This window comes from Trachinotus anak, unplaced genomic scaffold (assembly GCF_046630095.1).
Source record: "Trachinotus anak isolate AG129_WGS33_773 ecotype Australia unplaced genomic scaffold, CSIRO_AGI_Tana_v1 ptg000004l, whole genome shotgun sequence".
Lineage (NCBI taxonomy): Eukaryota > Metazoa > Chordata > Actinopteri > Carangiformes > Carangidae > Trachinotus > Trachinotus anak.
In genome coordinates this window covers 3,399,094-3,412,576 of record NW_027273855.1, presented here as the reverse complement: position 1 = coordinate 3,412,576, position 13,483 = coordinate 3,399,094, and the positions used below count along the sequence as shown (strand labels likewise).

General features: G+C 42.2%; 1 protein-coding gene across 2 annotated transcripts in view; it reads right to left on the bottom strand.

Moving 5' to 3' along the window:
• Positions 1 to 4,024: 4,024 nt before the first annotated feature.
• Positions 4,025 to 13,483, bottom strand: part of mtcl2 (microtubule crosslinking factor 2) — a 106,561-nt gene continuing 97,102 nt past the window's right edge. For both annotated transcript variants that reach the window (XM_071475285.1, XM_071475287.1), the window contains exons 19-24: positions 13,212 to 13,359; positions 12,392 to 12,994; positions 11,851 to 12,118; positions 11,512 to 11,730; positions 10,753 to 11,183; positions 4,025 to 10,243 (exon numbers count right to left, since the gene is read on the bottom strand). In XM_071475285.1, coding sequence (XP_071331386.1) covers positions 10,097 to 10,243; positions 10,753 to 11,183; positions 11,512 to 11,730; positions 11,851 to 12,118; positions 12,392 to 12,994; positions 13,212 to 13,359 — 1,816 coding nt within the window. In that variant the 3' untranslated portion in view covers positions 4,025 to 10,096. The remainder of the gene's footprint in view (positions 10,244 to 10,752; positions 11,184 to 11,511; positions 11,731 to 11,850; positions 12,119 to 12,391; positions 12,995 to 13,211; positions 13,360 to 13,483) is intronic.

The following is a 13,483-nucleotide window of genomic DNA, read 5'->3' as shown; positions in this document are numbered from 1 at the left end:
ATCTCTCTGAGTGCAATACGATGCAAAACTGAACACCTGGCGTTATAAACATGTGCAGTTCACAGTAACAGAGTCTGTTTATCTGTTTACCACATGATGTCGTATCGCAGACATCTTTCATCTCAATCTAAAGGATAAGGTTGGTGTATTTTTAATATTGTGAGCAAATTCCATGAAATAATGAAAACCAACAATGAGTTCTTTAGATGAAAGTCTTTTAAAATGGGTCATAAGTTATTTCCTAAAACAGCTGGGTGCTGTAGTTTTTAGCAAACATTACTCACACAGGACTAAATGGTGTATTTGTTGGGGACTATTTTCAGCTGCGGATTAATACACATTTATTCGGGGGAAAAAAAAAAAAAAACAGAAAGAAAAAACGTCCCCACGCCAAAACACACACACACACATATATATATATATATATTATATATATGAATTCATAGATATGACTAAACAAAATAGTGCACCTTGTAGTGGAGGAATGTGATTATTGATCTTATTGATCTTTTTAAAGGTGTTTGACAGCAGAGAGGATAAGTTATATCTTCTATGTATTGTCAGCTGCACAGACAACACTCGTTAGGTTTTGGTGTTTTTATGGGATTTGTTGAGACTCATACAGTGAGAATAATACAGAGTACTCAGCCGTCTTCCATACTGACGCTGAAAGGAGAAGTTTGAGGCAATGATGCACCTTTTAGTGACTGGATCAAAAAACACCTGACAAAGGATCTAATGGCTTTAGATTTATTACGGCGACTCAAACCTTTCAAAAGGTAAAGAATAAAGGGCCGTCCTCACTCTCATGATGGATACTAATGGCTCTTAGTCTTTTGTCTCGCGCACCCCGGCCGGTTTCCAGAGTTAGCTGGACAGATACAGAAGAATACTGCTGGGTCTTAAGTGGCTGCTTTGAGATAAGACTGCCTCAAGCTTCCTCTGATACTGACCTATTTTAGCTAGGTTCAGACAACACACACACACACACAGATCTATATCTGTAACCTCAGGGCCTGAGTCTGCAGTTAGCATGACATCCTGTGCTCCCAGACCTCATTTAAATCCATTCATTAGTTTGGCCGAAACTTCACTGTGGGATTTAAATCCATTAATTCCTCCCAGGGAAATAATCCTTATCACTTCTGTTGGGGGAAAAAAAACTATCTTCAAGCAGGGTGAGGCTGAAAGACAGAAGTCTGGAAAAGATAAAAACCAGTAAAGGTGAAGACAAAGTTAGAGGTGTTTGCTTAGCTCCTGTGATCCCACAGCCTGAGCTGGTTAAATCAAGAGTAATCAAACTTGACTCCTGCAGAGGGAAATGAGTTCAGTTAAATTCCCTCCTGAAGAAAATCATGGATGGAACAAGTAAAAGTATAAAGTTACAAATTAAAATAATTCAATGTTTGGATGAAAGAAAAAAAAAGAACAACTGACAGTGTAATTTATTCCCAAGAGAAATCAGTCACCAAAAAACTCCACCCACCGTGACCACTCCTCCTCTGATGTGGTGGTTCAGTCAAAACAGGAAGTGGGTTCTTTGTTTTCAAACGTCGCTGCGGTGAGGTCACTTCCTGTCTGTTCCTCTCCAGCCAATTATTACTCTGATCAGATATTAATCATATCAAGACCACCACTCTCTACAGACCTAGTTCTGAACTGAACCCGACCGAGCGACGCACTGAGCATCTTCCTGAACTGGAGACAGTCGGGTCGTGTGTGATGACTGATACGTGGCTGCTTTAACTGGTTTATCTGAGAAAAAAAACTACAAAACATGAACGAAACAATTCAAATTAGCAAAGTTATTTGTAATGTCATTGTTTCACTGTTCAGGTCAGTGTTGAAGACATTTTCTCCTTCGTTCTTCTTTCTATTTCACCTCTAAGCTCATTTTAGAACTTCTAAATCCTTATTAAACTAAATGTAATTTTAAATCCTCAGGCACCAGTTTTCTATCAGTTCCAGAGTCTAGGCTGAAAACTAAGGGTGACAGAGCGTTTACCTTCAGGGCCCCGAGACCCTGGAACCTGAGGAGATAAGACTGAGTCAGTGTCTTCTTTAAATCTCTCCTAAAAACATATTTTATTAGAAAACATATCTTCATTTCATGTAAGGTTCCTGTTTATTTTATTATTCATTTGTGTGTCTTATTCTTTTAAATTTGTTCTATTTGATTATTAATTGTATTTACTATGTTTTGATAAGTGCTCTTATTATTTATTATTATTATTAGCATCTATTTCTGTATATTTTAAGCTCTTTTTCATTTTCTCTGGCCTTTGTTCTCTCACTTTTTTCTCGCTCTTACCCAGATTTGCAGAACACACCAGCTTTATTGCCACTTGGAGCCATATGGGGATTGAAGACAAACAAAAGGATAAAATGAACATTGCCTCATAGAGAATGATAATCAAACACTGATTTTGTAAAGTCTGCAGTTCTGGCTGCTTTACAGAGAACAGGGAGTTAACCGCTACCTAATTATTTTCTGTATAAACCGAGCTTTCATATTGTGTTTTCACCAAATGCTGGATCTCAGCAGAACACCATCTGTCCACTCCACATAACAGGGTAAGACTCTTAAGCTCTCCTGTGTTTCCAGAGATAATAGGCACTTTCACAGTCGAGGCATGTTAATAACATTTCTTCATTCTGATCCGTGGGAGCACGTTTATGTCACCGTGAACATTTCTGGGCAGTTACGGCCAGAACGGCGAGTCCAGACGACCGTGGCAAACTCCCAAGGCAAAACAAGCGTGGTGTGGTTTGGAAAATGGCCGTTAATAATGCAGTTTATGGCCTAGAATATAAAATAAAAATATGCAAAGCAGTTCTTACTTTAAACACATAGTGACTATAGTTGCTCGTTGTTGTACGCCTGCGATGAAAGTGTCTGATCTGTGACTTACATCTTATTCTTTGCGCCTTATAATGATGTGGAAAGTACAACCTCCACACAAAATTAATGTCCACAAAGACACAAAGCTTGAACCGAACACAATCTGCAGATATATTCAAAGAGATGAGTGAATGGCAACTGCAAAATACCACATTGTAGATCACAATTTGGACAATAAAGGGAACACATGACCGCCTGAAACCAAAACAACTCCAGATGTAAATGGGTTGAATACTGGCTGTGCCCAGGTAACTGTACCTGTTGTTTGTCTCTAGACTGTACATCTGTATATTTTAGCAAATTGTATAAAATTATGTTGTAGATCCCAAGCAATGAATTCAATAAAGTGTTTTACTCTTCTTATATAACTGTAGTATATGAAGACCAACCGGGGACAGGAGTGGAGAATTAGGAATAACTATAAACTCTCTGTGCAGCACGTTAGTTTCATGCTCTGTTCTGGAACTGTGTTAAATTACATTGTTCTGACAGGATTAAAAAAATGAAGGCATCAGGAAAGTGGCCCCGAGTAAAGAAGAAAAATTACAGCATTTTACATGTTACATCAGATCTGTCGTGGCCCAGTCACTGAAGGACGAACGCTGATCTCCTGGAGGTTGGTGCAGCTGAGGCTCATGGGAATGTTATTACTCTTGCAAATATTTGGTTATAAACCAAAGTGTGGAACAAAATTTTAAAAAGTCATCATGTTTCTTTATTGATTTATTCTGGGATCACCTGAAATCGCAGTGAAGGTTTTTTCCTTTAACCTTGAGAAAATAGTTTTAATTGTAAAACTATAACACACTGTCACCATAGAGGTGGCAGATCAGAAAATGCTCATACAAATTGAACATGAATATTTGTAAGAAATGGTCTAACTTTTCTGTCTAAATTTTGCATGAGGATGTCGATAAATATTCTTTAAACTATTCTTCCTCCCAATATCATCTTCATTTCTTTATTTCTGTCCTCACCTCTGCGTCTCTCTCCGCTCTTGAAAGCCGTACTTGACTGCTAGAAGCTAATCTGTGTGGACGATCGACAGAAGACAGGAAAAGAGAAGACCATCACTATTTGACCCAGTAAAATGAGCAAAAATGACACGAAAACAGACCACGCTAAATTTCAACAAACATTTATTTGTGAATTCTATGACAAACAGGAGGCAGTTATAATATCTCGTTTTGCAAGCTACATTGGTCGCAAAAACAAAAATCCCCCAACCCCTTTAAAAATCCACTTGGATCAAATTTTCTTGTTTAACTTCTTTTAACATTTGCTGCTGTTTCTCGTTTTTTTTTTTTCTCCACCCGCTTCAAAACGCGCCTATGTACAGAGGAAATGCTCCAGTGCGGCCTGTAAAGGGAGAGAGCTACATACTTCCACAGCGACCTGGTTTCAGATCGGCCGTCGACATTCAGCTTTTCTCAGAGAAACAAGAGGACAGAGAAGAGTACAAGCGTTTCCTTTCTTTTCAAGTTGCAAAACGAGGGGACAAATTTCCTCACTGTGTACTCGTTTTTATTTAGCTTTCATTGCATTCTCCTTTCATTCAAGAGTCAAGCATTATTAAAAAAAGACAAGGGTACGTTATATAAAGCGAATATACAGGCCGTCTCTAGGTAATAGTTCAGCTAACATTATGAACAGCTAAAAATCCATGTACATATTGCCAGGATGCAACAATCGTACGAATGGTGTGGAAACACCTTGAAAAGGTTGGAAAGGTTCATGTTACTTTCTAACAGAAACACAGGGAACAATGAGACTCATGGTTTGTGCCACGCAACCTGTAAGAACTCATCTGTCATTGGCTGGTGATGCTGAGTGACCTGTAAAACTGCTCTGTCATTGGCTGCAATGACTAGTACTTATAACCTGAGGGGGAGGAGCAAATGAGACACCTGACAGGCAGGTGGAAAGGCTGGAGAGGCGGAGACAGAACTGACCAATGACATCAGAGTCAGAGCGCGCCATTTCACCGCTTATAGAAAATGTGTACAGGCTGCTGTACATACCAGCAGATCTGAGATATATCCACTAATAAATATGTATAAATACGTATTACTGTATAAAGTAACACCGTCCAATTGTTTTATATGTTCAAATCTGTTATAAACATGAAACCTTAGTCTGTATTTCTGTCCTCCACAGCGTCAGTTTTAGAATCTTAATATTGCCTCTTGTATCATATCTTCATATCAGAAACATGAGCAGAAAAAGTTGTAGCACTGGTTTGAATTTTCACCCATGAGGAGGTCTGGTCACACAGAAGTGAAGCTAAAGTCATTTCTGAGGCTTTCTGTACTTTTAACACGGGGATCGTCCGTCACAACGTGCGCAGCAGAGCAACGACTCATGATTAACGTGAGCGCAGCTCAGTCTACACCTGCTGCAAGAAAACAGGTGATTCCACAGGTGATAAGTCTGGAAGTTGGCCTCATCATCATCATCAGTATTAGAGGAAAGGCACTGAAGTGACCTTCTCACTGACAGCGAGACTAAATGACAACAGGACAAAGGCCCTGGTTTACAGGCATCAAATATGTCCAGATGATTGATCATAATTACTGTTGTTTAATGACGTGTATTAAAACGAGGTAGAACAGAATCTGGATCACTTTCTGTCTTTGTCAATGAGACGAGGACATCAGGAACTTCTGAGAACGCACGAAGTCACAAACTTTCTCAGCGATTAAATGAATTTTCTATCAGTGAATGATGAGAGTGACATAATATTTTATATATTTATTTAGAGTACACGATGGCAATATTTCCACAATACTGTGTATTTTAAATATTCTTTCAGATTTGTGCTTTTATTTTGTAGGTGTCGCATTTTGTCCAATTTCAAAGCAGAGCTCATATTAATTACTGAAGCCTGTTATTTGGCATCTGTTGCAGTGAAGTTCCACCTGTTTCAAATCAGATGGAAAGATTTGACAGATTCAAACCTAATATCAGGGTATGGTGAAACTTCCTTTGTGGTTTTAGACTATTCATCCTGGTCTGTGGCGGCAGAGACTGGAGGAAAACTGAGTCATTACCGGACCGTGGTCACTACAGACAGGACTTGGAGTTAGGTCTGTATCGACGTCTCAGGGTCTTATAACCTCATACAGAGACCAGCAGCCGTGCTGGAGGCCCCCAGCTAATGAGCCACAGTGAACGGAAAAATGAACTTAGTAGTTTTTCCATTTCTCTCTGACCACGACACTGCTAATGCGTCTGAACTATTTTGAGCGTAGATAATAACATGTTGGTTCGCTGCTGAGCTATCTGTCTTGTTAACATGCAGCATGTACTGTAATTTGTGCGCTAACATAAGAAGCTAGCATTAGTGGCTAGTATTTGTCAAAAGAGGAGAATGTGTCATCACCACTCTGTCTTTTAACTTCTCGGCTCAAAAAAACATGGATCCCTGTGGTGACGTGTTTTTATTTGGCTTGTTTTTCTGATTTCATTGAGCTGGTGCACAGACGCCGCTCTGGTCTTTAATGTACAGCTGAGCTAAGGTGTGATAAAATGTGCCAGACCTCCTGACTACAAACTTTAAGGACTACTCCACTGAAAACCTTTGTTTTTGAATGAAGCTGTGTGCAACAAATGCAAACTGCTAACCTACATATATATATAAATATTTCCACAATTGTGAGATAAATTGTTGCTGACACATACTTAAACATTTAAAAATGTTTTTTCACTCTGATGAAATGATCTGCCAACTTTTTCAGAGGCACCTTTCTGGGTGGTGACTGTGTGATTCTCACCACACTGAGTTTCAGTGGATTATTCCTTAAAAAGCACTGTTGCATTTTTCCAAACAGGGAAGTGGAAGTGTCTTAGTGGTAGCAGCTAAGGGAACCTGTGAGCTTGTTAGCGAGCTAGCACCTTGTTCAGCTTCAAGCTGGAGCTCAAGAGACTAGAGACAGAACTGTGTCTTGGTAACAACAGCACCAGAATAATCTGTTTCAGCCATTTCTCCTTTTCTGTTGTCGATGTTAAAGACATTACATGTATTTGCATCGAGTTAATTCTCTTCAGCGACTACACCAGATGTGGTTTTCAATTGTGTGACGTAACTACAAAGCTTTAAAAGATGGAAATATGGAATGTAGAAAGGAATGGATGTGTACTCGACCTTATTAACTATGCTTTTTTGGGGGGGACACTTGGAAACACGTTCAATAAGGTTATAATAATTCGTTGGTCTTAAACCAATCAGATTTCCCGGCTAAAACGACCTATTGTATAATTGTGGTCAAAAATCAGACAGCCTGTTCCTGTGGCAATCAGACCGGTGGCTTCTGAAGCGGCGACTGGTTTCATGCAGTTGTTTTTGTACCAGCAGTGAGGGCTGGAGTGGAGACAGTCAGCAGCGTTTAGACTGTGGGTTTTCCTCAGTGTGTCATTTAAATACAAGCACTGTTACTGTAATGCCCTATTTTAAACTGCTGAGTCAGTAAATCGTCTGCAGAGACGGAGAAACACTGGTGCTCGTACACGTTCTGTGACAGAGACATATTTAAATAGATGAATGGATAGATGGGTAGACGCCTCGCTAAAGGCAGCAAGCCCACAGCAGACTTTACACTAAGTAGCACCATGATAACTAAATAGAAAGAATAGAAACAACAGGAATACATCAGCAGAAACATCCATATAAAATAAACAAAACTAAACAAAAATAATTTACTTTCCAGAAATACAATAACACTTGGTATAAAAAAAGTTAATATCTGATACTATACCTGTAAACCATTTTGTCTTTTCTCCACTGTGGTACAGTACTTCATTAGCTTTAGTACAGCCTGATTGCAATCATGTGCATAAAAACAATCTTTCCCATTTAAAAAAAAAAGGCCTGCTGGGTTTGTCCGTGTGTTTTTCATATGGAGTCCAGTTTTGGTGTGAGCTGACTAATAGGCGATCTGACAGGCACTTTGAATATTGGTTGATTGATTAGAAAGACAATGACATGGCAAACAAATGGAAGGAGAAAGAAAAATGAAATAAAAACCTTGATTCAAATGATTGCTTTCAATTTACATTTTCTTTTAGGTTTCAGTTCACTAATAAGACAGATGTGACATGTTTTTCAGTCTTTTACTATTTTCCCAGTTAATTCTGTGTGCAGACACATTTTATTTCATTGGAAGTGAATCCCATCAATTAAAAAAAAAAAGAAGAAAAAAGTAAAATAGCGATTTACTGAAACAATTTCTTTAAAAAAGTTAAAACGTTCAGTGCTTTTACTCTGACTGCAGTTGAAGCCACAGCCCGTAGCTGCTTGTTTACCAACACTTCGTTATAACGCTACATTTTCAGGGTTCGTACAGTAGCTACGCCGTCGGTGCAGCGCTAAAAAACGAGGGCAGCTGTTTGTGAGAGCGGAGAGGAGGAAGTAAAAGCTGAGTGTTTACTACTGGTGCACCAGAAAGCTGAGAATTGAACGGCCAGACGCAGGCAAACCATACACACACATACAGAACTGGGAAAAAGTCTGTTCGCTCTGATACAAGGAATGCAATTTAGAGTTTGTGAGTGTTTCTGGTTGATGGTGGATGAGTTTGGACAAACTGTGTATCAGTGGTTCGTTCCTACTCCTCATATCTGATCACATGAGGCACAGAGGGTAGAGATGCACTGATAAAGGTGACGGGTATCAGGTCTAGCATGACCCCAAACAAAACACTGGTGGTATCAGGGCATCTCTATCCGTTGCCAAGAGAAATCTGCAGATGGGCTTTTAGGTCAGATCAGGAATGGTCCCCAATCAGTGCAACCAACTAAAATGTTTCAGGACAGTGTGCTGTGGGAATGTACACCACATGTCTTTATCGGATCATCGGCCTGGTTTGTGGATGAACCTTGACATCAGTTAAGAAGTATCTAAAAAAATATGAAACAGAAAAGCACTTCCTGGCTGCTGTAACAGGTTCCAGTCAGACTCTGGAGGGTAACACCTCTGAATTAGGTTTTCTTACATCTACAAGGTTTAAGACATGGCTACAAAGCCACAGAGTGTTCCTGTATTTGTGGCCAAAGTTCTTTTGGGAACACAGTCGACTGTTACATCTAAACAAGCCTGGAGATGATTTTGTTGTTGAGGTTTGCTCCTAAAACAACAACGGTAGGAGGTCCACACTGAGATCAGTTTTATGGTCTCATTTATGGAGCTGACGAGTCTAATCATCCATCAGCGGAGATCAAGTGTGGTCATGCTGGGATACGTAGTCGTTGAGTTCTTCCTCTTGCTATGAAAGCTAGTTTGTGGCTGAATCAGATGTGTCATCGAGATGTGTCGTTTTTCAGATCCGTGTTGGAGACGCTCGCTGGGTGCTGATCAATCTGAGTGGTACACTTACATTTCCCAGCAGAGCAGGTGTTTATCGGACAAAGTTCAGAGAGGAGAAATCATCAGAGCTTTCCGTCACATTATGTCTCAGACGCATGATGGTTTCACAGTTTCACAAGACATAAAAGATCTTTCCAGATGTGACAGATTTCTCCTCTGAGGCGGCTTTTATAGCTCTCAAAGTCACACATGTACTTTCAATGCTTATTAAAACTCTCCTCTTCTCCTCGATCATCTGTGAATCCAACATGGCTGCTGGTCCAACAGCATGGTGGCAATGTGACGTTATGAAGGTGGATTTTCCGTTTGTAGTACCTGTTATTTGTTATTCTGTGGGGGGGTGGGGGTCCCAGTCCTGACATCATGGCCTTCCTTGTTAGACCCTCTTCAGCTCAGTTGGTTGGTTTTGTTCAGTTACGTGTGTGAGATGATGTGTGTGTCTGTGTTTTCTGTCCTGCTGGTAGTTTGGTGATGGTTGGAGTTTGCTGGAGTCCTTGGCATCAGAATGGTTCAGTCCAAGACAAGGGTTATATTGCCTGGGTGTTCTGTGTATGTGTGTGTGTGTTTATGAATGTATGAATGAATGTGTTCATGTGGCAGTGGGTTTGTGGGGCAGTCTGTGCAGTGTGCTAGCAGTGTGTGTCATGTTTGGCAGTGCGCCTGTGTGGCAGGTAGTGGGTGCGTATGTACATTTGGTGATGAGAGGAGAGGTGTGTTTTCATGGCAGTGGTGTTCAGTGTTTGTGAAGACGAATCAGTATTGCTTCGTGTGTGTGTGTGTGTGTGTGTCTTCCTGCGTGTTGCGTGTCTTTGCATGTGGCAGTAGAAGTGTCATCACTCGTTGCAGGCGTCCTTCTTCTCCTCGGTTGCTGCTGGAGACTCTTGTGGGCGGTGCTTGCACTGTCCCAGCGAATGGCGAGCTGCTGCTCTTGATGGTCGGGCAAAGCAGGAAGACTGGGCGGCGCAGTCACATGGTGCATCCTGGGAAAGACAAGGGATCTTATTTACCTGAACGTGCAGGTATGAATGTTTTTTCCTTTTATGTATGAATATTTATAGATTTTTATTTTTTTCAGTTGGTCCCAGTTGTTCTCATTACAGTCATTTAAAATGTTTGATATTCACACCATGAACTGTGACACTGACCGTTACATGTGCAAGCAGGAGAAATAATGAAAGTGAAACTAGCTCGTAAACACCAAATCTATTTAAAATGATATGCAAGGGATTCCCAGGTGTCGCAACAGTGATGGATTACATATTTCATATACAGGTTTGTTACCATTTTTCAAATTGTGCAGAAACTTAACATTGAAATACATTAAAAATCTAAAACTGTACTGCATACTTTTGAAAAACCACTGAGGCCCTGGAGGAGTAGAAACATCTCTAAAATCCAGCTGTGGTGTTAAGTAAAAGGTAAAATAAACCAAACCACTGTCATGGTTCTTTAAGAGTTTAAAATAAAAACATATTTTCTAAGACCTCACCTCTGTCCCAGATCCTCCAGCCCCGACGTTGCTCATCGTTTCCTTCCCTCCTCCCATGATACTGACCATCTCTTCCCCGGCCGTCTGCCTCATGAACCTCTTATTAACGATCCTGGTCACGCTGTCGTTGGCTCCACCCAGTCCAGCCAGCGCTCCGAGCCCTCCAACCGCAGCTGACATGCACTCTGGCTTGGGCTCATCCACGCTATTGAACCCTCCTAAGACACCCACGCTGCCCAGGGAGTCTCTTTGCGCCCTCTCCCCGGGCAGGGTGACTCCTCCCTGGCCACGGCTGCTGCACACGTTCCTGAAGAACTCCTGGACCAGGCCTCCGTACCGCTGAGAGCTGGGGTCAGATCCACAGGCTGCCGCCCCGGAGGGTTTTCCTGCGGCAGGAGGCTGCCGTGCTGGGCTGGCACCCTGGCTGGCTCCTAATGATCAAAGATGGGATCAAAGATGGGTATTACAATGATTTCAGTGATTTGTGGTTGTCAAATCCACTCTGTGTTGACAGGAATAATTGAATCCTGCAGGGATGTTTGCACTGTGACATTCAAGATTCAATAAACAAGAGTAGAGGCTTTGAGCATCACAGGAAACTAGGAACTCTTCACGACAGTGAACCAGCATGAACAATACCAGGACCCAAAGAATTCAGTTAATTTGATTTTTTGCCTCTGCTTTTCTAAAACATCTCCAAAACATCATCAATACAAAGCTCTATCTTCAAAAAACACTCACTGTCTGACTGTCTCTTACCTCCGTCCCCCCTCCAGAGCGACTCTGTGCTTCCAGCGTGTTCCACCACGCTGAAGAGGCTGGAGAGGCCATCGGTGAGGCCGCTGAGGACGGGGCTGTCCCTGGTTGTGGTGGAGCGAGCCCAGGCCGAGCCCCCGCCTCCACCCATGGGTCTCTGCTGGAGGCTCCACAGGCTGCGGTCCCTGGAGGAGGAAGACCCGTCCAGTCTGGAGGTGGAGCCTGAAAACAGAACAGTTTGATATCACATCATAGAGTAAAAAATTCACGAAGCAGATTAACAGAGCAATAAAACCATAAACTGGGTTAAAACAAATGCTAAGAAAAAAAAAAAAGAATTACCAGAGGACACTCTGCGCTGTAGCTTCGGTGATCCATACTTGGGGGAACAACATGGCCTCTCGATGCGGCTGTGAACTTTATCCAGTGACGTTGATATCTGGCGGGTTCGGGCCGACACCAACGAGGAGGTGGTTGTAGATGAAGGACGAGGAGACCAGGCTTTGGAGTGTAACCCCGTCCCCCTGCTGCTGGGAAGGTTGTCGGTTTGAAGCCCGATGCTGACGTACTGGGCAGCGGTCTGCGTGGACCTGGAGGACATGCTGACCACCTGGGTGGAGAAACGGATGTGAGAGAGGACTCTGCCTAAACCTGTAAGTAATATTCTGCAAAAACCCCCAAACCACCACCAAGTCATTTTTGTCTTTGAGTCCTGAATGTTTTATTTTTGTAGCCTAATCACAAAATTTTAGTTTCCAGTACATTAGACACAAGACATAAATATAATATATAAATAGATATATAAACTATATCATAAACAGAGCAAGTATTGTACCCTCATTTGTTCATGACAATCATCAGTTGAGTTGGGTATAAATCAGACCTGACTTCCTGGTTCCTTGCTGGACTTCCTCTCCAGAGACGAGGAGCGTATGGCCTGGCGGACACAGTTGGTCATCTCCTTCATGTCATCACTTAGGTTGGCTGAAATCTCCCCGATCTCCAGGCCGTGGAAAGCTGAAGAGGATGTCATCCCATCAACCACACTGTTAGTTGAGCTGCTGACACTGTTGCTGATGACACTGGGGATCGAACCGGCGATGCAGCTGCTTCTGCTCTCCAGTAGCTCCCTGTGCTGCTTGGACAGCGAGCTCAGCCACTGCTCATACGAGGATGAAAAGGATGATGGTTGTTGCTGTTGCTGAACCTCCAGGGTTTCTACTGCAGCCACACCTGTGTCCCAGACACTCAGTCCACGGGGGGAGCTCCCGTTCTGCGCCCGCTGGGGCTCTTTGGCGTCCTGGTTCCTCCTCTGGTGCTCGATGCGTCGCACGGCAGGAGGGCTGTAGTAGATCCGGATGCCGGTGCGGTCTGGAGCAGTGTAGCTCCTCTGGACAGACTCCAGATCCAGCTCTGATCCCACCAGGCTGCTGCAGGAGCCGCTGGGACCGTCCCAGGTTTTACAGGTGTCCCCGACATCTGGGGTCTAGGACATGAAATTGATTCCACATTTTCTTACTTTAAATAAAATTTAATCTTCTTTAACATGATCTAGAAATGAATCCAGCCTTTGTCTCACTAGTTTTCAAAAGTCCAGTCAATAAGAAGAAAGTAAAGTCAGACAAATGACAAATACTAATAATATACAATAAACTGACTGCACATTTTAAAACAGTAACTGTGTAAAACTGTGAGTTATTAACCTCATTGGTCAGGTAGGTCCAGTTCTTCCTGGTGAGGTCACCGAGCTCTGGGCAAATCAAAAGAGGCGGGATAGAAAACTGGATTTTCTCTTCCTGGTTGGCTGCTCCGTTGACCTCTGGGCCATCCAGCTCTGATGTGGACTTGGTCCTTTTTGTAAAAACCACAGAGAGTTGATGAGCAAACAGAAGAGGAGTGAAGGTCACAGACTTACTCTTGTTTCTGGAGACATTTTGAACAGTTTGCAAATGAAACGCAGTGATGAAAGAGCTCC